Genomic DNA, 27834 nt, shown 5'->3' on the forward strand with positions numbered 1-27834 from the left:
ACAAAGTTCAAAGTAATAATCAAGTCTCTGGCTGAATGCTGGAATGGTCACAATTGGACAGACAACGTAACATCTGGTTGGTTCGTGGTGGATTGGATATCTGCATGTTAAAGTGCCTACCGTAATTGTGTAGCTGAGTGGCGACCAAATGTGTCTGGCCTACAATTGAAAGAACATCGGATTGGTGTCAGTAGAGAGCACAAGTTGGCAGTAAGCATTCTTGAAGAAGTTCGACACGCAGTTTGTCATTCTTGCATTTTCGTTGAAGCTTGAATAGACGAAAGTGTTAAGTAGTAGGCCTAGACTATATTTGCTTGAAATGCAAAATAATGATTGTTTAAATCAGATCATTGTGGAGAAAATACAAAGCAGTCGAGTGCATATTATAGTTGCGTTGCTTGTCATCTGAATGGTATTATAATTCCACATTTTTAGCTTTCTACAACAGTATTTTCTATGCTGATTGATGTAGCCTGAGTGATGCTGTTTTTATTTGAGACGTAGCCTAGCTGACAAAAAAAGATTTAAGGGGTAGGGAAATGTGTATTATTGTGCATGTTACTAAGCCCGGCAACGAATTTGCGAAAGCGAAGCACCCAGAGAGGGTATGGGGAGGACTCCTCCAGTAAGTTAAAAATAACTACTTAAAACTGCCCATTCTGAGAGTACTTTTAGCCTAAATCCATAGTAAAACTCTGTCAAATGATGCTGTAACAGAAGGTAAATGTTTATTCAAAATATTTTGGAGGTGAGGCAATTGCCCTTCCCCTCACTCCCGACTACACTCATGATAGTAGCTCTTGTGTATTTTAATTCTATGGACTTTGTGACTGATGCAACTAAATCAATAAAAAATAGCAAGAACAGCGATATTTCTTACACACTTCACACCCAATAAGTTATTTACTATTTTTAAATTATTTAAAGATTCCCTTGTTTCCTCGTACGCTAGCGTATACAAATAAATGACACTTCATACATAAAGTTTTAGGGAAGAAGGCAAAGAGGTTTCTTCGAATCTTGGTAATGCGCCCAAAAAAGGCAAGCTCGAAATCACGTAGACCAAGCAAACAGAACTTGTTATATACAGAGCATGAGCCACGTTCCATGCAGAAGTGAAGTTGGAGGTGGCAATTTGCCAGGTTGTTTGATAACTAATGTAATCTGTTTCCTAAAGATAATAGATCTTTTAAAATAGAATAAATTCTCTTGTTATTTAGGTTACATTGATATGACTAAACTATTCACTTAGCACTTTAATAGGCTACAAATGCAACTTTGCAGTGAAGCTTGCCTGCTGGAGAAGCGTTATTGGATAATATTTAATCCTCGGATGCAATAGTTAATATCTCACGGCATAGAAAAGCAACAGAAGAATTGTACATTAAGCAATTTTGCTAAATTGTGTAAACAAAACAAGATGCAGTGCTTTTGCATAATAGTAGGCTACTGTAGCGTGTCAACATAGCCTACTACTGTTTGTTTTTGCTTGTCTGTTTTTTATTGGTCCTTTACAGAGTAGATTAGCATGAGAATAGGTAATTTCGATCTGTTTTTAAACCAATGGATCAGTGTATCATCTGTTTGAATTATTGTTTTAGAAGACTTATAAGTGCTATTAAAAATCTTGCTTTTTTGAGCTGTTGATAACATTTTCTTTGCCTAACAACTAATATGAGTTTGTATACTGCCTGGCGTGTTAATGGGGGCCCAACGCAACATGCCGCAAACAAAACTCCAGTCACTGCTGACGTATTGGAAATAGGGTTTATTTTTGCATTTGCAATGCTTGGTTTCTGCTTCATGCTGGTCGTCCCCGGATATAGAGGATTATCGGTAAGAATACGGAACAAAATTTTTAAAGTTTGAAAAATTTTGTGTTGTTTTTAAGCGGTTTTGAATAAAATTACCGCTCAGAGGTTTCTGAAATTATCACCATATAAAAGTATTTTATTGTACTTTAAAGTTTTAATTTTCTTTGATTATGTTTTATTTTTATGCAATGTGTTAACGCTTGGTATGAAACTAACAGTTAGTTTAAAAAGCAACTTAACAAAAGAGTAGAGTAGTAGACTGTCCGAGGTGTGGTTAACGAAGGCCCGCGCTTTTAAATTTTTAATTAATTTTGTGGCACATAAAACTGCTTTAAAATGCAACAAAGTGTTGTTCATAGGCTTCAAAACTATGTTTTTCTTTCTTTGGCGTTGCAGCAGTAATTAAAGCGTTGCAGCTGTAATGAAATAGGCTTCTTTGGCCTATAGTCAAAATAAACGAGTTTGGTTTAATATATTTTGTTGACTTGCTGCCAAAAAGTTCTTTTCGAAATATCTTGTTCCTTAGTGAAAAAATTCTTTTGACTTTTGAGAACACATAAATCTGAAAAATATTACAAGCTAAAACGAAGGTTTGTTTCGAAAGTACATCAGAAAGCACAAACTTTTTGGGCTGTTTTTGTGATGATGCAGAAATAATGGGTGATAATGTAATAATAATGTAAGGATGTATAACGATGCACTCTGGCTGCGTCTCAATACGGCTACCATGACGCTGCTGTGCAAACCCCTGAGAGCAACGCAAATCTGCGATGGATACAGCGCTACATGGAAACACAGATCATTAACATTATATGACCAACAATCAAGCAGATCATATTAAAAATAGCAAACATGTAACACCGACAAAAGGTGTCGGTTTTATAAGACTAAATTTTTGCAAAAACAAAAAAAGAATCACAAGGAACATTGTCATCAGTAAAAGAATGCTCAACGCAAAGCAAAAAAAAACAAAACCAGCAAAGCAAATTAAAGCAAATAGGGTTGTTATGCTCACCTGAAAATCATTCAAATTCTAATAGATTCTATTTGAAAAATAGCCTTTTGGAGATTGCAACAAGAGTGAAACAGGCCGTTAAGATTAAAAAAAAAGACATAACAAAATCCATTGAATTAAACCTCATAGGTAGGCTACGAAATGATACCCTAAAGGACCCAGACAGCACAACCCGTTATTTTTCATTGATTTAACGTCTGCAGATGTTGATTCAATGTAAAAATGGCAAATTATATTGTTTGGGGATGTTACTCTCAGCCTTGTTTCATCGCAACAAAACAAATTCGGATGTGTGGCTGAAAAGTGAGACTGTTTGTTCGATGCTTCTTTCCAAAAGGGGTTGGTTCGACGTCTGTTGAAAACACACAATATCTTGGTTCTTATGTGCAGTGTATGCATCAATGTATGGCTGTGTGCTGGAAGATTGAATAGCTTGCATAATCCAAAGCTTTAACCACCAGATACTAGCTAGACCAGTGGTTCTCAACCGGGGTGCCGCGACATCCAAGGGTACCATTTACGTTTCGCAAGGGTGCCGCAAGTTATTAGAGTACCGTAGCGTTATCAAATATGCGCCCAAACATTGAAAGGATATGCGTTAAAACTCAGCGCAAATTTCGCACTGACTTTGTTTGAAATAAACTTTACTAAATTGTACATGATATGATACGGAGCTGTAGTTAGTTTTGTTTTTGCGAAAACTCTTTTCAAAATTATTTTTAATTAATGCAGACACTTTTTGATTTGACTGTGGGTGCCGCCAAATTATTTGCTTGTTTTCAGAGTGCGGTAAACCGAAAAACATTGAGAGCCACTGAGCTAGACCTTAACCTCACGACGACGTCGACCACACAAAAATAGAATTGAAGGAGTTTGAAATTAATTAATCTGAAAGTATTGGAGTTGAAACTTAAACTTCCAACCCTGCTTCCAACAAATAGATTTCATCGACAAATTTAGCTCTAAAGATATGAATAAATAGAAGGTTAAACCGAAACTAGTTACGTTCGGTTGCGTTCAAAAACTTTTGTTTGTCGAAGAGTTAGATTTGCCAACATGACGAAGTTGAGAGAATTTAACGGTCTTTAAACTACTTTCATTTTGGCGCATTTGCTTGCTTTGTAAGGGCAAATTTTCAGGAACCCGCATTATAATAATACATGTACGCCGCTGTTTCTCCGTTACATGTTTGCTATAAAAGAGCAAAGATTTCACCATACCGTGTTTACTGGGAACTTGAATGCAATTAGAATTTCTGTAGACTGTAGTTCAATTGAAAAAGACGCTTGTTCTACGTAGACACCATAGTGTTTGTCTAATGTCTGGTCCACGAAAACTTTCTGATGCACAGATGCGTTGCTGCTGACTAGGAAATGTATTTATTGGTTTACGGAAACCTCTAGAAAATTTAATAACACAAAAGTACAAACAAATTTGCTGTGATGTCAAAATGTTTTCCAGAAAAGCTCAGCTTTAGTATCAATGTACTCTGAAATTTTACTCGTACTGTACTTTCAAGGATACACTGGAATACATCCATGCCTCTTTAAAAATGGCTTGAATCATTTTTACTGAAACGAAGCGTATGCTGTATTGCTGAAGAAAAAAGAATAAAATTTATTAGGCTACTACAGTACATTTTCAAACTATAAACTGTTGCCAATCGTGTCACAATATATTAACAGATGCGTTGTTCTAAAAAGTGTTTTTATTAATGCAGAGTCTTAAAAAACACACAAAAAAATGACAATCTAAGCTTGGTCTAAACCAGTGGTTCTTAACCTGGGCGCTACCGCCCCCTAGTGGGCGCTGTTAACTTTTAGAGGGGCGGAAATATTCAGGGGGCGTTATAGGGGGCGCTACATTCAGAAGGTGTAACGATATTTTCCTCACTGCAAATTTGCTTTAGTAGTTCTGCTGGGGGTACGAGAATCCACCGAGGATGAGGAGCTATATACAGTAGGGCAGGTCGATTTTATACTTTTTTTGGAATATTAAAGTGAATAATGTGCCGGTAGTTAGATTTAGCTGAAAAACTCACTTCTGTGAAATATCAGCCATACCGGATGAGAAATGGCTTGCGGAAATTGATTTGAATTTTTTTCGATTTTTGAAAGAAAATTGCATTACCGCTAGATGGCGCAAAACCAACTTCGAAAATGTGGCTGCTTATTTTTCGTTTAAACTGCTTTGACTCAATCCTTCGGGAACTCAAAATGAAAACTTTTATGTTCAGGCGTACTCTTCGAAGTAAAAAATCAATAAAAATGAAACAAATATTCAGTATACGCGAACTACAGTCAGGGATGATATCCCTGACTACAGTAAGTGAAAGTTGGTTAGCGGAGCTACAGCTCGGACTGCAATTCGTCGTAAGAGTGACGATAATGACCTTAAGACGGAAACGGCCGGCGCATATTTCTACTGAGAGCTTTGGCAACAATTGTTTTGTGACGAGTTTCGAAACCGTAGGAAACTTGCGAAGCTTCCGAAACCAGTTTTACGCATCTCTCCACACTTTGCGAATGTGAAGGTAGCCTACATCAGAAATGTTCAGTTTCCGATCGTTGTCAACGAATGATTAAAGGTCCTCATTTGAAACTTCCTGTGTCAGTGGTGGATTTGGGCTTTCAAGATCGCTGATATCCACTAACTCTTGCCACTCGTTTGCATTCCAGTTTACTAATGGAATCTTTTTTGCTGCCCTGTGCTCGCTAGAAAAATACAAAAATAAGTTAGCGACTGCTAACATTTTTACTGTCAACGCCAAGAAAAAACCAGTTCAGATTTTGCTGCTGTCTGTAATTTTTTGTCGATAACTTTGATTTTTGCTTTGGCTCGATCCAGTTTGGACTTATTCATAATAATGTGACGGAGATCAATTTCCGGCCTCAAAAGATGTTTTATGTCATGTAATAATGCATTGCCAAGCGATGATACAGTCACTCCTCACAAGCTCTAAACGGAAAAAAGGAAATTTTACGATGCTGTATTCGCAGGCTGGCACTTTTGCTAGTCCTTAAATAAAACATGATGACATTAAAAAAAAGTATCTTACAGTAATAATAAATCTGTGATACAAATCAAATGTTACTGGCCTAAATTATAAACATTCAAACATCAGGGATTTATGGCAAACAAAGGTAAAATAGTTTCGGTATATAAATTTTTAGGTTACTTATACTCTTTGTGCACTGAGCTTGTTAACATCAATATGATGCACGTGTTGATTTTTACATTGTGGTACCAATTCATATGTAGCCTACCACTTTCAATCAACTAAATAAATCGTGCTTACCTTGTCTGACGCCGAACTTCACGTGCTTGAGCTACTTATCCATTCGGGTAATTCTGATGGTCCAGGTATGTCGCCTTCCTCCTCGTGGAAGTCATGGGGAAGTTTGTGTAGCCGTTTTTCATTATTTTGTGCTTTTAAAACTGCTGATCGATCAACCAATGACATTGGAAAGATACCTTTAGGACCAATTTTTAACCTTTGATCCATCAGATAAGCACTTTCTTCCAACGGAATTTTGGCATTTGCAGAGAATACACAGAGAATGTGCTCTTTCTTGCAATCCAAGAGCTTGCAGTTGACTCGAGTAGCCTATCCCTGCATGCCACAACTTCCAGCGAACAAATACATGCCCAGATTAGCTTTTGCTCGTCCTTTTGCGTGTATGCCGTTTATCTTCTTAACCAATTTCAATAAATCTTTAATTTTTCTGTTGATGGCTTTGTCAGAAATCAAACGTAGGCGAGGATTTAGCTTAGGCTACTGCCTGCCAGATACTAATTAAATCCTGGCTGATGCGCAAAACAATACCCCAAATATTTTTTTTAATTTTAGCATTATTAAGGTGATAATAATATTGAATTAGTTGTTTATAAGTGCTAGGTTCCGTTTTGGCAAGCACGCAAGGGCCTCCTCCATGATGCTGTTCACTTTGTCGTGTTAAACGCGGATTTTCTTTTGGCATGTTTCAATAAGAGTTTGTGGACGGGGATCGGCGTCGGGTATGAAATCACGGAGCGTGGAGGTGTGATTTTGCCACTCCGTGTTCCACATGTGGTTCGTCCAGTGTGCTGCACTTAAACCAAGTTCTTCTGCGTTCTTAAGGAGTTGTTGTGCGGCAGGCACAAAAGGGCGTCTTGATTTCAGCCGCTGCTTTATAGGTGGTGGTCTCTTGAATGTTGCATGGAGGAGATGGTCCGGGTCCAAAGCGCGGCGAGCGAGAGAAATCGTGGCTCCTTTACGGCGTAGCTCAGCGGGTTGGATGCCTGCTAGGATGGGTAGGCAGTCCGTTGGAGTGGGACGCAGGCATCCAGTCACAGTACGCAGTGCGTCGTTGATGGCGGTATCAATCTGGTGGGTGTGAGAACTACGACACCAGACCGGCGCGCAGTACTCAGCGGTGGAATGAACAAGGGCTAGGGTAGCTGTACGAAGAGTTTTAGCACCAGCTCCCCAGCCGGAACCCGCCAATCGCCTCAAAAGTGCGACGCGTGTAGATAGTTTTTTGCGCAGTGACTCCAAGTGTCGGCGGTACGTGAGTGACCTGTCCAGGGTTATGCCGAGGTATGTAGGTTCGGCACAGTAGGGCAGGCGTTCCCCATCAATTTTGATGTTTATCTCACGCTGTGCCTCCCGGTTGTTAAGGTGGAAGGCCGCCGACACTGTCTTTGACTTGCTGAGCTGTAGCTTCCATTTCTGGAGGTATGCTGACAGTGTTTGCATGTCTTGGCTGAGGTTCCTCTCCACTGACTGCCAGTTTCCTGCTGAGTGCAGGAGTGCCAGGTCGTCTGCGTAAGCATATTTCTTGGAGATGGTGGGGGGCAAGTAGTAGGTGTATATGTTGAACAGGAGAGGAGCCAAGACTGAGCCCTGTGGGACGCCGTTTTTAAGTCGGCGTAGTCTGCTTCGACGACCGCTACCGGTTGTGGGGGTAAAACTGCGGTTTTGCACAAGTTCCATCATCATATGGACCATGTGTCTGTCGGGGAGCAGACGGAGTAACTTGGGGTGTCCCGTGTCCCTCGCAAGGCTTGCGTGGATCAGGCTTAACCGCCTGCGAACTGGCGTCGGCCGCTTTCGTTCGGACATGCACAAGTGGGGCCTGGCTCCTTCATCAGAATGCGAGTGTGGTGCCACGGAACAGACCGCAGACCATGTCATCCACCACTGCCTAACCCACCGGCCTCCACACGGTGCGCATGGTCTGAGAATCCTGGACGACGAGACTGCTGAGTGGCTGAAGATTTCCTGCCCTCCAATCTAGCCTGGAAAGATTGCTCATACGCCATCATCAATAAGAGTTTGTAACCAAGAAAGTTTATCACATAGGCTACTAGCTGAAATTAAATAAGACTTAATAAAAACTTTATTTAGATCAACTGATTCACTGGCTTGTCAAATCATTGCTCAAAACGATCTATTATACTCATAAGAAGCAGATCTCCAATGCTGTAATGATAAGCTGATTAGGCTACTCAATCTAATGGATAGCCTAAGTACCGGTATAGAGACGCGTCAGGCTTATAACAAGCACAAGGCCTACAGTCTATCACTGAATTAAGTGCTTAATTTCAATTCGAGCTAAACAACAACTTTTTCACTGTTCAGGTCTCCTATTCTTATAAAATTCCGCTAACTTACTGTGATTAGGTAGGCCTACATCATCTATAAAGTATGGAGAAAGTCATCGCGCGTTTGCGGCTGTTATGACGACTTCCGCTAACGGCGCTACATATTCGCGCTTTTTAAAAAAAACGCGGGGAGCAACTTTTAAGAATTTAATCGTATTTCCGCAAGCGATCGTTGCACTTTACTTATTTTTTTTACTTGCGAAAGATGTTTTTCACTTACTGGCAACTACCGGTACTTTATTCCATATCAAATTTTAAAATCGACCTGCCCTAATATACAGTATAGAGATTGTGTTTATTAACAAGGGAAGTAGTGATTCTCTCTCAGAGCATTCTATGTTGGCCTATACAGCACAATGCACAACACCATCCGACAAGCGTGGACGTCGGATGGTGTTGTGCATGGCCTTTGTTGTTGATAATGGGCATTGTTTCCCTTTCCTTGTAGTAAGTAAATGGCATTTTGTGGTCAGCTTTTGGCAGGGATAGCGGGCAGGCAGTGCAAGCAAACCATAAGGACTGGTCATAATAATCATAGCCGTAGGAGAGTAAAAAATTTTGGGGGGGCGAACAAAATTTGCCCAAATTTTCCAAACTTTGCCCAAATTTTGCCTTTGCAAACATATTGTGAAAAACGCAATATTACTCACAACCTCTGAGATAGTGTAGTCTAAGAACTCCACAATTTCATCAACTTGGCAGTGTACAAAAACACAGACAGCAAAACAAGGCTGAATTAACTTTAAACTAAATAAACCATCAAATTGAAATAAGTCATCAAATTCAAAAAACATTCATCAACTTGGCAGTGTACTATAAAAACACAGGCAGCAAAACAAGGCTGAATTAACTTTAAACTTAATAAACCATCAAATTGAAATAATTTTCTTGTGGCACAAAAATATGTATATATATATACAGGCCTAACTGGATTCAACAACAAATTAAACTGAGAATTCAACAATAACTGGACAGCAGTGGCTAAATATCCATGCCCTCAGATCATTTCAAAATCTCAAGACTCAAGGTTCATAAATTTGCATTGAAAAAATCTAAAATGACAACCTATTTACTCATCAAACTAAAGTAACATTACTTACTCCATGCTACTTAAAACCTTGCAACCTGAAAAGAATTCGACAGTTTATCATACTATGAGCATCAAATTTGCACCTTTGAAGAAAGCTAAGTTGCTATTAATTAGTATGAATATTGATCTCATTACAGTGAAGTTGTAGCCAATGTTTTTTCATTAACATCATTACCAAGATATTTTAAGTTCATGATGAAGCAACTACTGAAATCGTAGGCACTGAACTAAAACAACTCATAGGCCTATCCTAGTATCCTATAGGAAATAGTTTCAAACTCAATCCTTGCCAGAAAATACAGACAACATCATCAATATCATACTATCTACATTGCCCGATATATTAACTGCATGAATTGGATGCCAAAACAACATAACACTTGCCTGTATATTTGATCATTGATTGCTATAATACTGTGTCATTCATGGTAAATAGCTGAGCATATCAACCCTAGGACCAGTAAACACAAACAGCAGTTAATACAAAAGATTCTTTTTATAGAAAACAATTCAACTGTAGCCCACAAAAACATGAAATCAAACACTGGAAAATTCACAGGTACTAAAACGAAGCTTAACATTCTCCACAAATTGCAACATACCAAATACAATATTTTCCAAAATTGAAGATGGCACTGTTTACATTCATGGGAAAATTTTAATGTATGTCATACAAAATATTACACTATAACAATATACAAAGTTTTTAAACTGGTAAGATGTTCAAAACTCATGGTAAGATTGATTCTCTCAATAACTGGACATTTTTACAAATAAATTTATTAGTAGAATATAGATGATGATGATTATGTGCCTGATCTGATACAGACGTTGGCGATCATGGTCTTCCAAACTTCTCTGTCATTTGCCATTCGTATAAAATCGTTCGTTTTAACTGTTGTGTTTGTGGCCCATTGATTCAAGCTGTTTAAATAAGTTAATCTTTGTCGACCTCTGCTTCTTTTTCCCTGTATCATCCCCAATAGAGCTAATTTTTCCAAATCTCCATGTATGAGATTTTACGCCCTTTATTTTTATTATTGTTCCGTAGTTGCGGTTACCACATTTTAGTCGTCGTTTGCTGCTGCGAAGCCTTCCGAAGTTTACCATGACAGAATTGTTTTGTAAGCAAGTTAGCTAATGTTTTAATGTGCAGTTTTTTTATCTGTAAATATCAGCAGCCGATTTGAGGTAGTAAGGGAATTCTTAAGTGTATAGTGAACATATTGTGCAGTAGTTTTTGTTAGTGAAATCCGTGTGTGTTCGGTTTCAGTGCACTGTACAGTTAGCCTAGTTATTTTGTATTCTATTTTTCAAGACAATTAGGCTGTGAATAGTGATGAATTCTTGTGATTCAATGTGATCAGTACATGTGGAGCACATAAAAGTTTGGTAAGTGCACTGGCATGTTTGGTGGTAACCGCTTAATTCGTTGTTTTATGTATTTATGTTCGTTGTATTATTATTCCACAGTAAACCGTCCTGCAAAAATCTACTGAGTGTGTCCAGTGTTGCCAGGTCGCGTTTACTCACAAAAAAGGAAAATCTTATCAGAACGCGAGCGTCACGCTCCACGGCGCTGTGCGCGAAGCTGATACAGTTTACAAACTTTTTTATCGAGACGAAGAGGTGTCCTTCGCTCAGTTTACAACCTTGGTCGATAAGAAGAGGTGTCCTTCGTTCAGTGTACAAACTTTTCATCAAAAACGAAGAGGTATCTTTCTCTTGCGGATTGAACAATAATTTATTCTTGTGCCTTTATATTGATACTCTTGCGCTTTTGGTAGCTTATTGTGTATTTTGTGTAATTTATCTGTTTGGGCGCCATGGCTGATCAAATGACTGAAAAAGAGCGTGGTTCGGGGGAAGTGTTGGGTAGGACAGATGGGCCTGGTTCGGAGGTAGCGGTGCATTCCACAGGGAGGGCTTCAAAATCCAAAATCTCGGTTGAGGGTGTTTCTCAGGCTCACTCAATCAAAAGCCATCATTCTAGTCATAGTTCAATTAGTATTAAACGTAAAGAAGGCCGCATAAAAGTTGAATTGGCCAAACTCGCTTTGAAGCACCTCGATGAGGAAGAAGCTGAGAAAAGAAAAGTATTGGAAATGCAAAGAAATCAGATAAAAAGAAATATTGAAATGGCAGAAGTTGAGGCTGAATTGTGGGATAGCATGTCTCAAAGGAGTAGTTATGTCACCCTAGACTGCTATCCATCAAAGGGTAAGAAGTCTTCTCACATTGATCCTGTCGTATCTCAGTCTCCCCATATCGATCCAGTTGTGCCTCAGTCTCATCACATGAATCCGGTTGTACCTCAGTGTCGTCATATTGAAGTTGGAGATCGATTTCTCCCCAAACCCTCTGTGGAGAAATTCGAAGGTGACCCCATGGACTATTGGGCCTTTGTAAATCGATTTGAGGTCCATGTGGCAAATAAAGTTTATGATGATGATCTTCGATTGGTTTATCTGTTCCAACATTGCAGTAAATCTGTTTATGAAAAGGTGAAGCATCTTGCCAGTGAACGAAACAAGTCTCAAGCGTACAGTATTGTGTGGCGTGAGTTGTATAGTAGGTACGGCCAACCACACGTTGTCTCACGGTGTTGTGAGCGTCGTCTTTTAGAATTTTCTAGAATTTTGCAAAATGATGCAGAAGCATTAGAAAGTTTTGCAGTTTTAATGAAAAGATGCTTGGCAGCAATGGAGGATGCTGGAACACCTTCACCCATGAATTCTGTGGACTTCATTAGTTCTCTTGTTAATAAACTTTCTGTGGATCTAAGAAAAGATTGGGTAGATAAAGCTATGATTGTGCAAGAGGACTACGGGAGAGTGGCTGAGTTTTCAGACTTTGCAGAATTTGTTATTCATCAATCACTGAAGGCTAACTCAGTGTATAGTAAAATGCTATTTCCAAAAATTGTAAGGAGTAATACAAACGACAGTGGCCGTAGTCACCGGGTATTGACAGCTCTTGCTGATGAATCATCCAAACCCATCCCACATTCAAAATTTGATCAAAAGCGTTGTGTTTGTTGTAATGCAGAGCACAAATTAGATAACTGTGCTCTATTTAAACAAAAAACTCCTAGGGAGCGAATAATGTTTGCATCGAAACTTGGATTATGTTTTAATTGTCTATACCGAGGCCACAGAGCAAACCAATGCAAACTTACTGTGAGATGTAACTTAGATAAGTGCCATGGTATGAGTCACCATCGCTTGTTACACTTGACCCCCACTGGCCCAAGAAGTGCTTCGATGGTAGCGAATAATCCCGAAGCAAGAAATTGTATGCAATGTTCACTTGTTCCTATGAATTCCTTACCTTATTTGGATATCGTACCTGTAAGGGTACGTAATGGTGAAAAAGAGACACGAACTTATGCTTTGTTGGACTCCGGTTCCAACAAATCATTTTGTGAGCAAAGTTTGCTGGATGAGTTGAATGTGAGTTGTGCTGATAATGTGGAAACTCAATTTACTTTAAGAACTCTCACCACCAGTCATCCTGAAGTTATTAATACTTCATCTGTTAATTTAACTGTGCTTCCTTTGGTAGAAGAAGGAGAATATGAACTTAATGGCCTTGCTGTGTTGGATGAGATTCCAGCCAAACCCAACAATCTGCCTGATGCCACTTTGTTGAGTGAGTTAGATTATTTGCATGGTGTTTCTTTTCCTAATTTAGTGACTGGAGATGTGACGTTGCTGTTAGGCAATGACAATGTGATGCTGCATCGGTGTCTTGAAAGTAGATTCTCCCCTGACTCAACAAAGTACCCTGACGCAGTGAAGACGCCATTAGGCTGGCTATTGAAAGGTCCTGCCTTGGTTGAGCAGCAAGAAATTTCCAGTTCTGGATTCTTTTCATCGGCATTTGACTATAAGGATTCTCAATTGCTGTCTGATGTAATTATTGATGATGAAGGAACTATGTATCCTTCACCGTTGGAACATGACATACCCCATGTTGAAGATTTGCTCACATGGATTGGTAACAACAAAGAAGCAGCAGAGTTTGGGTTGAAATACTCAAAAGAAGATGTAATTGCTCATGACATGATGAAACGCCATATTGTCCATTCCGATGGGCATTATGAGCTACCTCTTCCCTGGAAAAATGATGCCGTTAAAATGCCTGAAAGTAAAAGCATGGCTGAAAAACGTCTATCTACATTAAAAAAACGGCTATTGCGAGATGATGAGCTTTGCAAACGTTATGTGAAACAGATGGAAGATTACGTTGAGAAAGCTCATGCTGAAATTGTGCCTGAAAATGAAATTAACACCAAAAATAAAACATGGTATCTGCCACACCACCCAGTCATAAATCCAAAAAAGCCGGATAAGACGCGCATTGTGTTTGACTGTGCTGCAAAATCACATGATCAATCTTTAAATGATTATTTGATGAAAGGTCCCGATCTTGTCAATTCGTTGGTAGGTGTGCTGATGAGGTTTCGCAGCCACCGTGTTGCAATTGTTGCTGATATACAAGCGATGTTTCACCAAGTGACAGTGCGAGACCGTGATGCTCTCAGATTCTTATGGTGGCCTCATGGCGACATCAAGCAAAATCCTGTCCCTTATCGAATGCGAGTGCACTTGTTTGGTGCTCGTTCATCGCCTAGTTGTGCCGCCTTTAGCTTGCGCACATGTGCTCGAGAGTATGGTAAATTTTTTGACCCTAATGTTGCACAGAACGTGTTGAATTCTTTTTATGTGGACGATTTTCTTTCCGGCGCTAACAACAAAGATGCTGCTATAAAATTGGCCAGTGATACAAAACAGCTCTTATCTCTGGGCGGCTTCAATCTCACAAAATGGGTGTCCACTTGTAATGAAGTGACTAACTCCCTTCAAGAACCAGATGCGCCGAAACCTATGCAAGAATTGAACTTGGCCGGCAAGCAAGAGAGAGTGTTAGGGATAGTTTGGAATGTAGTTGATGATGACTTTCGCTTTTCCGTAAACCCTCCTGATAGAATTCTGACACGACGTTCAATGTTGTCTATTATGAATTCCCTGTTTGACCCCTTAGGTTTGGTCGTTCCAGTAGTTCTAGCCGCACGATTGTTGTTTCGTGAGACATGTAGGCTGGCTTTGGACTGGGATGAAAGAGTGCCCATTTCTATTAGCAAGAAATGGGAAACTTGGGTTCAAAGTTTAGCACAGTTGAGTGATGTACGCATACCACGTTTTTATGAGATGAGGGCTGACAACACGCCTATTGTTGGGAAGCAACTGCACATATTCGCTGATGCTTCTAATAATGCCAGAGGTTGTGTTTGCTATTTGCGTGCAATATATTCGGACGGAAGGGCTCAGTGTAACATTGTGACTGCAAAATCCTTTTTAGCCGACTCCGAGAAACGCACGATTCCACAGCTTGAACTTGAAGCTGCATTGGATGCCGTAAGAATGGCGCAAAACGTTAAACGCCAGTTACAGTTAAATGACTGCACCTGTATATTTTGGTCTGATTCTGCCGCAGTGTTGCGTAGCTTGTTGGCAGATTGTAAAAGTTTTCCTGTTTACACCCGAAACCGTTTGTCAAAAATTCAAGCACATACATGTGTATACGACTGGCGATATGTCCCCACAGAGTTGAATCCAGCTGATCAAGCTTCTCGTGGACTCACTGCTGAAGCCATGTTAAAGTCCGGTATGTGGTTGGAAGGCCCTGACTTTTTAAAATTAAACCCAGAGAGTTGGCCTAAGCCATTGGATAATCTGAAGCCAAATTCCTGTACTTATAAACTCTTTGATGCTGTCAATGAAGCTAAGGTTTTTTCTAGTCTATCTGAGGTTGACTGCAAACCAACCGATCGATTACTTCTTCAGTTTTCATCTTTACATAAACTGAATGTGTCGACAGCATGGTTGTTACGTTTCAAAAACTATTTGAGATCGAAATGCAATGGAGTGAACTTCGCTGTGAATGGACCAGTTTCGGCAACCGAATTATATAACAGTGAAATTGCACTCGTCAAATATGTGCAACGTAATCAATTCCCTTTGTGGTTCAAACACTCAAATAACTTGAATGTAAATGCTCAATTAAAGAAATCAGATGCTTTGCACAAGCTTGACCCCATTTTGGTTGAAGGAGTTCTGAGAGTTGGTGGACGACTTGACAACGCCAACATGTGTTACAATGCAAAGCATCCAATGATTGTGCCACAGGACTCGCACTTTACCAGATTATTAATTGACCATTATCATCGCAATGTTGGACACTTGGGCGTCACCTCTACTCTAAATGCTATGCGTCAGCGTTATTGGTGCGTGAACTCTCGAGTTATAATTCGCCGTTTTATTAGTAAATGTGTCTCTTGTTTGAAGAGAGAAGCCAGATTAGGTCAACAAGTTATGGCTGATCTTCCCTCTGCCCGACTGCGAGTACATGAACCTCCATTTAGTCATTGTGGCATTGATTTCTTTGGCCCACTGCGCGTCAAAGTGAAGCGCACCGAACACAAGCGCTATGGCTGTATATTTACCTGTATGACAAGTAGAGCTGTTCACCTCGAGCTTGTTCCTGATATGACAACCAGCTCCTTTATCAATGCTTTGAGACGTTTTATTTCAAGACGTGGACCAGTGTCCCAAATCTACACAGACAATGGTACCAATTTTGTCGGTGGCGAACGTTTGTTGCGAGAAGCAATAGCCGAATGGAACGTGGTTCAGATACATGATTATCTTCGGCAAAACGCCGTAGAATGGAGTTTCAACCCACCCACAGCCAGCCATTTTGGAGGTTGCTGGGAGAGAATGATTAGGACAGTGCGTAGGATATTAACGACTGTACTAAAGGATCGAGTAATCACCGACGATACCCTGAGTACCGTACTTACTGAGATAGAATGCATAGTGAATTCTCGTCCATTGACTGATGTGCCGTTGGAGGCAGGAGAAGAGTTACCTTTGACTCCCAATCATTTGCTAAAATTGAACACTGTTGTTGCTCTTCCCCCTACTCTATCGAATGAAAAGGATTGTTATGCTAGAGAAAGGTTCCGTGTCGTTCAGTACCTTGCTGATCAGTTTTGGGATAGGTGGCTACAAGAATACCCCCACACAATTATGACCCGCCAAAAATGGCACGAACTGAGACGAAATGTCACAGTGGGCGACATTGTTTTAATTGCTAGTGAGGATTCCGCTAGGTGTGATTGGCCTCTGGGTAGAGTTATTAGTGTTAATCATGATAAACATGGCGTCGTTCGTAGCTGTTCTGTACTTACACAAAAGGGTGTACGTGAACGACCTATTGTGAAACTGTCCATACTAATTCCTGCTAAGGAGTAGTGTTGATGTAATCGTTTTTTTTTTTTCTATTGTATTGCAATGCTCTTGCTACACGATCCGCTTTCTCTGTCGTTTAGTCATTGTGATGCAGTATGTAATCGTAAAATCTTCTGTATCGTGTTTGTAAAAATGTGTACTGATTCTGCAGTCCCCATTTTGGTGGGGGAGTGTATGAGATTTTACGCCCTTTATTTTTATTATTGTTCCGTAGTTGCGGTTACCACATTTTAGTCGTCGTTTGCTGCTGCGAAGCCTTCCGAAGTTTACCATGACAGAATTGTTTTGTAAGCAAGTTAGCTAATGTTTTAATGTGCAGTTTTTTTATCTGTAAATATCAGCAGCCGATTTGAGGTAGTAAGGGAATTCTTAAGTGTATAGTGAACATATTGTGCAGTAGTTTTTGTTAGTGAAATCCGTGTGTGTTCGGTTTCAGTGCACTGTACAGTTAGCCTAGTTATTTTGTATTCTATTTTTCAAGACAATTAGGCTGTGAATAGTGATGAATTCTTGTGATTCAATGTGATCAGTACATGTGGAGCACATAAAAGTTTGGTAAGTGCACTGGCATGTTTGGTGGTAACCGCTTAATTCGTTGTTTTATGTATTTATGTTCGTTGTATTATTATTCCACAGTAAACCGTCCTGCAAAAATCTACTGAGTGTGTCCAGTGTTGCCAGGTCGCGTTTACTCACAAAAAAGGAAAATCTTATCAGAACGCGAGCGTCACGCTCCACGGCGCTGTGCGCGAAGCTGATACACTCCATGTCTGTGAATATGACCTACATGTCTGTGAATATAGATAAAGAAGCAAAAAACCTCATAAGATTACCAGTACAAAGCAGGGTTTCAAAATTCCACCAATGAAGAAATGTGTATATCCTAATGATTATTAGTAATAGCTTACCTCTGCCTTCTTATTGCATTATTTTACATTTTGCAGATATGATATATCATATATATACTAAATCGAAGCTTAATATTCTGCCTAAATTGCAATATACCAAATACAAAAGTTTTAAAATTGATGACACTACATTTAGCATTTAAAAAAAATGTTAATGTGTTTCATACAAAATGCAACACTATAAACAAATTCCTAAACTAGAAAGATTTTGAAAACTCATGGTAAGATTGATTTGCCCAATAACTGAACATTTTTGCCCAAATATTTTTACAAATAAATAGGCTATCATACATTAGTAGAATATAGAGAAAGAAGCAAAAAACCTCATAAGATTACCAGTACAAAGCAGGGTTTCAAAATTCCACCAGCGAAAAAATGTAGTGTATATCCTAATTCCAAATGAACTTCAGTGATAAGCTTACCGGTACCTCTGCTTGCTAATTGCATTTTTTTACATTGACACTCTGCAGATATATACTGAATCGTGAATCGAAGCTTAACATTCTGCCCAAATTGCAATATAACAAATACAAAAGTTCCAAAATTGATGACACTACATTTAACATTTAAAGAAAAATGTTAATGTATATATTACATACAAAATGCACATAAAGTAATAAGCAAAAACCTCATAAGGTTATTAGCAGGCTACCCAGCAAGCTTAGAAATCTCACCTGTGAAGAAATGCAGCCTATGTACATGCTGGTGAATATCGGTACTAATAAGCTTAACTTTGCTTGCCAATTATGTTCTTTTACACTTTACTTTTTGCAGGTGGTGTTGAATCGAAACTTATCATTGTGCCCGAATTGCAATACCACATGCAACAATTTTCAAAATCGATGAAAATGCATTTTACATTGATTGGAAAATATTAATGTATATATCTCATAAATTATAACAATTACGTAAAGTTTCTAAACTGGTAAAATGTCGAAATATCATGATAAGATTGATTTGCCCAAATAAGTGCAGATTTTTGCCCAAATTCGCGGCGTTTTTTTTTCAGCGGGGGAGCGACCGCCCCCCCTGCCCCCCCATCTCCTACGGCTATGATAATAATAGTCAGTCAATAATGGTTATTAGTGTAACTCTTACTAACTACTAAAAAATCAGCAGAGATGTGCCTTAAGACTTTTAAGTTAAGAGCCTTAAGGCACATCTGTGCTGATTTTTTAGTATTAAAACTAACATCGGCTTAAACTAGTTTTTTCTTACTAACTAATAACTAATTACTACTGGCTGTAGGCTAGCCTTATAGTCTTGGAAGAAAATGTCATTAGTAGGCTACAGCCCTTATATTATGGTGGGCGCCAGACTATGGAAATCTCTGAAAAGGGGCGCTGGGGAAAAAAAGGTTAAGAACCACTGGTCTAAACGAAGTCATAGCTTAGCATAACGTAGCCTGTTAGTAACGTGTTCCAAAGATTGCTTTCAAACAAATTGTGAACAGTTAAGACGTTTCAAGCGTTTGACAAACATTTCTAACATACAATTGATGACACAAAACAGTCAGCCAATATTTTCAATTTTTAAATCTTGACCAATTTTTTTATCATGATCTTTTCCAGATCACACACTTTCAGAGATTAAGTTGTGTTTCTTTTTTTTCAGAGATTGTACTTCTGTGGTCGCGTCATCATGAGCTTGTTCATTGGTTCTGCAGTTTTACGTAAGTTTGGTATGAAAAAGAAAAACCTACCGTAGGCTCAAATCAATTGCAACAATTTTACCAAAAAGTACCGTTTTTTGTTTGCTTGTTTCAATTGAAATAACATAACTTAATCTAGACAGGGTATAAAATCAAAAGTCTGCCCATAAAAGTTATTTTGTTTTTGCTGTATAATGTACAGTAATTGTTTATGTTGGTTATTCACAAAGCCGTTTATGGCTCATGTGAAAAAATGCTTTTGTTGTGATTGTTAAACTGTTTCTAGGGCTTCGTCAGTATCATTTCCTCTTTCTAGGGCTTCGTCAGTTCCATTTCCATTTCCAACATCTACACCCACGACCTGCCAACCACGGTCTCCGCAAAATACGCTTATGCGGACGATCTGGCAATTCTCCACTCCACAAAGTCGTGGGAAAATCTAGAAGACACCTTGAGCCAGGACATGCAAACCATCTCAGCTTATCTCCAGAACTGGCGACTGAAACTCAGCGAAACCAAAACTGTGGCGGCAGCTTTCCACCTACACAATCGGGAAGCTGATCGTGAGCTACATGTCCACAACAACGGAAAACCTCTGTCCTTCTGCCCCGAGCCAAGGTACCTTGGGGTGACACTAGACAGATCGCTCACATACCGCCACCATTTGGTGTCACTGCGCAAGAAACTGACATCCCGCGCTGCATTACTGAAGCGCCTGGCAGGCTCTAGCTGGGGGGCGAGGGCTGACACTTTGCGAATAGCAGCCTTAGCCCTTGTCTACTCTTCAGCAGAGTACTGTGCACCTGTCTGGTGCCGCAGTGCTCACCGCCACAACATCGACACTGCCATAAACAGCGCCCTGCGCACAGTGACCGGATGCCTGCGTCCCACACCATTGGACAATCTCCCCATTCTCGCTGGCATCCAACCTGCTGAGCTTCGTCGCGAAGAAGCCACTCTGTCCCTCGGTCGACGGGCACTGGAGCCTAATCATCTTCTCCACCACAAGATCTCTGCCTTCCCAAACGGGCACCCCCGCCGACTGAAATCAAGACACCCATTCGTGCCAGCCGCTCGGCTTCTGATCAACGAAGCTGATGAACAAGACATCTCTGCGGCTACTTGGGCGGACCATAAATGGAATTCTGAATGGAGGTCAAGCACCACCAGACTCCATTCATTCATCCCCGACGCCGACACACGCCCAATCGGCCTGACACTACAGAGACAGGCGTGGGTGCGCCTCAACCGTCTCCGTACGGGCGTCGGCCTTTTCCGCTCAACCATGCACCAATGGGGAATGGCTTCTTCCTCCTCCTGTGAACGTGGTGCCGAGGAACAGACCGCAGACCACATCATCAATGACTGTACCATCTTCAAGCCACCTAACGGAGTGGAAGGTCTGCGCGTCATGGATGATGAAACTAAAGACTGGCTGCTCTCTAGCAGCCTTCCAGTGTAGTCCGGGAACATCGTGAATCTGGGGTGGTAAAAGGATAGACCCTCGGCCCCAGAAGCTCAGACGACGACGACGACGAGTATCATTTCCTTAAAAAAATACATGTTTTTGCAACAATCATTGCAAAGTTACGTAATTCATGCCAGCAAGCCTGATTAGTATCGAGAGCAATTGGTTTGTTGGACAAGTGCTTTGCTCGTCAGTGAAAGAATGCTGTACAAACAAGAATTACTGTAGAAAAAACTTTTGAGGGCTATGCGGTATGGTTATTTCATAACTATATGACAATTTGTGGGACAATCGTTTTGATTAAGTTAGTGAGAAAGAAAAAAACAATCAGTATCAAGAGCTTACTTACACCAAGGTTTATTTCACCGATCCGATGGTGATGCTAGCACATCAGCACGGTGATGAATGATTTTAATGAAAGTTTCAGAAGACTTATTGCAACTACCGTCTTTACTCCGCACCCTTGCTTTTTTGTGTTTGCACCTGCTATGCTCAAAAGCTTCAGCTTATATTAGAGCTACATGTAGCCTATCGCAAGCAAAACTTCGCAAAGAAAGTGAAGATTAGCTTACAGCTGGAGCCAACTATTTGGGAGAATCACCGATAGAGTATAAGAATCAAGAGTGGAAAAAACTTCCAAAAACTCTGCTACTTTCTTTTCCATGTTAATTCTAACACCGCCGGAAGGACTCCCTCAAATAAGAAAGGTCTGGATACAAGCCAAAGGCAAACGCAGTGGAGTTAGAATTTTTTAGTTTACCATGTTCACAGATGTTCACCATGTTCACCATGTTCACAGAAGATCATATCTTCTGCAATCTGCTAATGTGACGACGCAAACAGCCTTTACACATCACACTAATAACCGAATAATCAACACACCTCATATCGGGATGCCTAAACTGGATAAAAAAGCTTATTGGCTGCTTGATAGGTTACTGGTCTCAAACTTCAATTAATTTCGTAGTCATTGATCCGAAAATAGAATCATTATAAAAGTAAAGTATCTTCGTTTCGAGTTTAAAAGTTCACTAAAAGAACAGATTCTCAAAATAGAATCGTTTTGATTCTATTTGGAAGTTTATGGTTGCTTGCTTGCTTGCTTGTTATTGTAAGAACTGCAAAAGAAAACAAGAAAGGGAAAAGTATTTTTTTAGTCATGTTCAAAGGGGACCCTTCATTACGCATCCAAGTAGTCAAGACTCGTTGAGATTGATCGAAAAATCAGTGGTAGCCTATAAAATTAGTTGACCTAGTAAAGCATTAAAATGGCTAAATATTTGATCTTTGGCTGGAAAGTGTTTGTTACATTTTTCATAGATAAAGATTAATTATTAACGGATTGTTGTAGGAGTTTATACTTTATGCTAAAAGTCTTGCTTTATCAATCAATAATTTGATATGTGGCTTTCAAATGGTTAAAAGTTAAAGTTTACAATTTATTACTTCCAGGTATGAACATGATAAACTAAAGCCATCGTTAAATTCAGCTCTATTTTGTGACATAGGACTTGATTCTTGATGATTTTTTTTTAATAGAAATGGCTTTGAAATCCATAGCTTTAAAATGCGAATATCTGTTTTGCGCCAAAATGAGAGCCTATGGTAATTTTATGCGAAAATTCTTTGTCTAAATTGGTACAGAAACCTCTCGGTTTTCTTGCAGTCGGAGTACTCGGACAAGATTGGGAGACAGCTGAAATTCACACACGCACTGCGTACAAGGCGTTTTCAAAGCACGAGATCAACGCAAATATAGGAATTAAAATTGGACTAGGCGCTGTCAATATTACTTTGAAAGGTGAGTTTTATTTCATTTACATTCAGTCGTAAATATAATCTATGAAGAAAACATTAACTTTACAAACATATGAAGAGTTGCTTGTATAATGTTCTTTTGACGTTAATAAACCAAACTACTGAGTAATTTCTTTCCGACTGCCGATACTTCACTTATCTAGCTCATGTCGTTTACTTTCATATTTTTAGAAGTTCAGTAAATTTTGAAAAGTTTTGTGAATCTTTGAAACTTCACAACCGAAAGTGATTTCCTTACCTGAAACCTAACTAGTCATATTATTATACAACATTTATTGTAACATTTAATGAACTAATTGGCAATAAAAGCAGAAAAAAGTAACAGTTGTAAAAAAGGAATAAAAATAACAGTCAAATTCTGCACCAAAGAAGATGGTATCGGAAAAAAAACGAACAAAACTCAATCGAAACAAAACGCGGTCAACCATTCCAGAAAATATTAGACTATGCGTCGTTCAAGAAAGCCTACTAGTGAGCATCAAAGTTATTATGATGCAAGAAATATTCAAAAGGATGATTTTTTTGAGCAAAAATACAATTTTTTTTTGTAAATTGCAGGAGATCCTGTGATTCAATCTTTCGGTCCTCTCGTAAACGAAACAATAAACTACAATGACAGATACCACTGGGCTTGGAGACAAGGCAGATTGGGATTTGGTCCTTATTGTAAGTTTCAAGCACATTAGAGATTTGATAACGCTTTGATTTAAACTAATTTTACATTTAATCGAGATTTTGTTTCAATCTTGATTGCCAGTAGCAAGTCATTCTTCGGGATTTTTTAACTTTTTTTTCGCAAAAGTTGGAAATATGCTTGACCATGTTTCTCAGTTTATTAACAGCCATGTTTTGTTCAAATAGCCGGTCAAATCCAGCAAGAATATCGGGCATCGCAGTTTAGAGGCGCACCTTTGCCTATCCTTTGGATTGCTGAGTATTTTACTTTGGATGGAGAGCTCATTCGGTGGGGTAGATCCTACCGAACAGCTGGATGGTTCACCTACATAGTCTTGTGGTAAGATAGAAGACTACTTTTACAAATATGCGGTTACTTACATCCTTTTCTTTAAAAAGCAGCAGTCATTTTTCTTGAGCTTGTTTCCTTCTGCTTTGTATTAGATTGCATTTATTGAAGCTTCAGTTTACTAGGTGGATACGTTTGTAAATCCAATGGGAATAAAATACGCTAAGTAATAATACCAGTGTAGCGTAATCAAACACCTTTTATCATTCAGGACTGCATTTCCTACATGGCTTATTGCTAACATCTTATCCTTCGTTGTTCTTCTGTATGCTGGGATTATGTATCTTCTCACTGGAGGGCTTATGCTGACTGGAATCATCATTTGGTCGTCCATCCGATGGGGAACACAACCACTGGAAATACCGTTTGAAGAGGATACTCTTCGTACTCACTATGGACCCAACTTTTGGCTAGTTGTGTCTGGAGGTATGTTTTTATTATAAGTTTAGGTCAGTTTATGTATACACGGCATCAATGTTGGAGAAAATTTTAAAAGATTATAAAAGAATTTAATTTAAATAATGTTTACTTTTCCCTAGAAAAATTGTTGTAGTTTACAGTAAAAAGACTCATATATTTGTTATTACCCAAGAAAAACCAATAGAGGTTGTTTAGGCATACAATTTTGGCATTTTTGTGGTATATTTGACTTAGGAGGTACTTTTGAACCAATAACGTAAACTTGATGAAATAGTTCCATGCTTGGGCTAATTGATCATGCAAAACATTCCAGGAATAATTTCTTGTTTGTACGGTTTTGTCATTGTGGGCATGGATTTGTGGGCTCCTCGAGCTATCGCGGACTTTTTTGCAGCTGATGTGCTTCAAGACTCAGAACAGTTTTTCCACAAAGAAGATGATGAAGAAGAAGTCTTACAAGGTAACTGATAGCTTGAGAGAGACGTAGGCTACATTCAATTGCATAACAAAACTACAGCCGACCACATGATTTTCAGCTTAAATCAGAAAAAACAGCTGTTTGTAGAGTTTTGTGACTACGTCGGTACGTAGAATTTTATCCATGTCTTCACTGAACGCAATACTCAAAACTACATGATTACAGGCCTACATGATTTAAAGTTGTACATTAAATTAATTCCAGTGGTTTTTCATAAAGATACATTCTTAAAATATCCATGGTTTATGCCCGGCTATTCTATATTTGCTTTACCAGGTGCAGATATTGAGTCAAAGAAACCGAGTCGAGGAGGAGTGCAAAAGCGAGTAAGTAAAAGCTATTCAGAAATGTATTCTCTCGCTGTAGCCTTCATGTCATTTAGATTTTAGACTGTAGTGAAACAAATCGTTCATGTAATTGTCTCTTCTTCGAAGACTGCAATATTAGCTTATATTTATACAGAAAGCTGGTATAATGTTGGTCTAACTTTAGGCCTACTTTTTTGCAAAAGGTTAGTTTTTGCTGCTATATCTGTCCTTAAGCGGTTTTGCTCACTGTTTCAGCGCACACTCCAAGAGGTCAACCATCGTTTCCTGCTTTCAATGTTACTTAATACTTAGCCTATTCAATTAGTTGTCAGCGCAGAAAAAATGAAGCGTGTTTTTCACGTTGCCATCTTTTTGGGTTATGTTTCTGATTATTGTAAATCATACATTGTTAATAAGTTAGAGAATCAGTTAAAAGTTAATTTTGACCTTGCAGCATATGGCCTACCTACAAAACTATTTATTAAACAAGCACAAAATATTTTTTTCCCAGGCTTACCGGCAGACTGTTATTGGAAGACTTGCTCGACCAACTCAAAGACGCAAAGCCCGTCCAGGAGGAAATGGGCAGCTAAGTGTCCGTTACAATCCAGCTTTTAACGATGATGCAACGGATATTATCCCAGCAGAGGCTGGAGATGTACTAAACGGAAATGCGGCAGTAGCATTTGATCTTCAGGCTAATTCTATCGAGAATGTCTATGAAAACGAAGTAGATCAACCAAGCAACACTTCTGTGTAAAAATATAGGTTACAATGTCTGTTACCAGTATTTTAACTTGTTCATCTAGTTGCTGTGAGAAGGCTATGAATATGAAGGTCTTAAATTCAAACAGAAATATCAAGCTCTGTGGCTTTGTTCTAGTTTCAAACAATATATCCGTGGTACCAAAAAACAAAAGGTAGAGGCCTTAATGCAACACTTTGATGTTATCAAGTTTTCAAACAAAATTTTGTGGTTTGCATAGTGCATTTTTACATCAATTTTTCCACAGTATTACGATTATCCTGTAGTAGCCTACAGATTAATGCTTTAGTCTACTTATAACTTTACATTTAAGAAACGTTCTTTATTTTGGCGTCACCATCTCTTGCTACAATGTTGTAGAATTCTTTGACAAAAGTGAATGATTTCGTAGGTATGCTCAGCTTAATTAGTACTTTTCAAGATTTTCTTGACATTTTCTTTACATTATAAACGTCTCATAACAGAATTACCCAATGCTTGTTTATTTAAACCGCGATGTAAAGTTTTTGAACTCACTTCAAGTTGCAGTAGCTGGAAAATTGAAAGTTTTCAAAAATATATTCCGTATACCTTACAATGGCTCAAACGTTCTATTTTAAAGTGGCTGCGTCTGTGGTGCTTTCATATTTATAGATTTTTATTAAACAATTTACGAAGTGACGAAAACAAAGTTTTGTGAACATGAGGAACACAAGTAGTTTATTGTATTTTATTCTCTTCAATCGAAGTTTTAAATTAAATAGACGTTATGAAATGCTTCGCAGTCGAGGATAATTGTATGAAGAACTCTGAAAACGATGAAAACATGACTCTTTACCAGTAGTGAAGTAATGTAATTGAATGTAACTGTTGCATTAGCAATAGATAGTTGCTGTCTTTCATTGTTCTGCAGTATATTTTTGTTTGCAAGCTACCGCAGTTTAATGTTTATTGTTTTATTAACGATTGATTGATTCGTTTTTTATCCTCTGACAGGAAAAGCTTCTTTGAGAGCTTAATCCTGGCAGATTCGCATATTTTTAGAGGCTTTGACCACCTGACGCAGGCCCGGTTACCGAGACTGACAGAGTGAAGTTTCCAGGTATTAAAGTCTTGTTACCGGAAATTATTCCATCCAGTAGGTACCGCTGATTGGAAAGCAGTCCTGAAATGCGTTGCTCAACCTCACACCCCGAGAGCCGAATCAACGCTGTTTGATTTTGAGTCAGGCGCATAACCACTGAGCTAACAGGAGAAGCAGTGAATTTAAAGCAGGGACATTCAACTGGGACTTGGATGTATTGATAAGGGAAAAAGGCAAAACTACTGACATGCTAAAAAAATTAGGGTCTGTTGCTTGCACTAAACTATAAAAATGCATTAAACTAAATCTTTGGGCTATGAAGCATGGCCAGTGTGCCTCTTAAATGCAAGCTGTCCCAACAATAGTAACACCTAGTTATAGCCTAATCACTACTTAGAATTCATAAAACCGTGCGTCATATCGCTTCTTCACATAACACTAATTCTTGTTTTAAATCATTATTTTAAAATAAAATATATGAATGTTTTGACTATATTGTTTAAGAGCAGTTTATATGACGTGGTCGTAAACTACATGACAGCATGTCGCCTGGTATAAATATTGTAAGCGACCCAAGCAAATTGGTTAGTTGGTTTTGAATCTTTGTCCTCTGATTGACAATTGACAAAGCCTTGATAGGTTATTCCTGGTAGTTTCGCATACTTGTAGAGACTCTTGACGCAGGGCGGTTACCGAGATTGGCACAGTGAAGTTTTCCGATTGTTTGAAGTGTTGTTGCCGTGGAATTATTCCATTCACTAGGTACCGATGAATGGAGAGCAGTCCTGAAATGCGTTGCTCAAGCGCACACCCCGAGAGTCGAACCAGAGCCGCGTGATCTTCAACCGGGCGAGTAACCACTGAACAAGTTGGCATTCTTTCAATAATATTATGCCTTGAACCTGGCATCAGCTCTTGCGGATTAAATTCTTCCCTGTGACAACACAATGCGCGAAGTTGCCATTCTCTCGAATGTTCCCTCAAACAACTATAGGACTAGCACTGTGGGCTAGTGGCATTCGAACAGGCAGTTTCCTCCAGCGGAAATA

The 27834-nt window shown here is 39.1% G+C and overlaps 1 protein-coding gene and 1 pseudogene across 2 annotated transcripts; one reads left to right on the forward strand and one right to left on the reverse strand.

Annotated features, from left to right (window-relative positions):
* Positions 1 to 27834, reverse strand: part of LOC145776957 (uncharacterized) — an 868661-nt pseudogene that overhangs the window by 702116 nt on the left and 138711 nt on the right.
* Positions 1658 to 27278, forward strand: LOC145777253 (dual oxidase maturation factor 1-like). 2 transcript variants are annotated; one of them, XM_082588588.1, is made up of 9 exons: positions 1658 to 1836; positions 19404 to 19461; positions 22575 to 22709; positions 23285 to 23392; positions 23588 to 23741; positions 23962 to 24176; positions 24484 to 24630; positions 24925 to 24974; positions 25468 to 27278. In XM_082588588.1, the coding sequence occupies exons 1-9, from the start codon at positions 1675 to 1677 to the stop codon at positions 25714 to 25716; spliced, it is 1278 nt and encodes a 425-aa protein (XP_082444714.1). In that variant the 5' UTR covers positions 1658 to 1674; the 3' UTR covers positions 25717 to 27278. The 2 variants fall into 2 exon arrangements, with proteins under 2 accessions (XP_082444714.1, XP_082444715.1); XM_082588589.1 differs by lacking the exon at positions 1658 to 1836 and adding an exon at positions 16963 to 17436.

The sequence above is a fragment of the Aplidium turbinatum genome, chromosome 9, assembly GCF_918807975.1.
Source record: "Aplidium turbinatum chromosome 9, kaAplTurb1.1, whole genome shotgun sequence".
Lineage (NCBI taxonomy): Eukaryota > Metazoa > Chordata > Ascidiacea > Aplousobranchia > Polyclinidae > Aplidium > Aplidium turbinatum.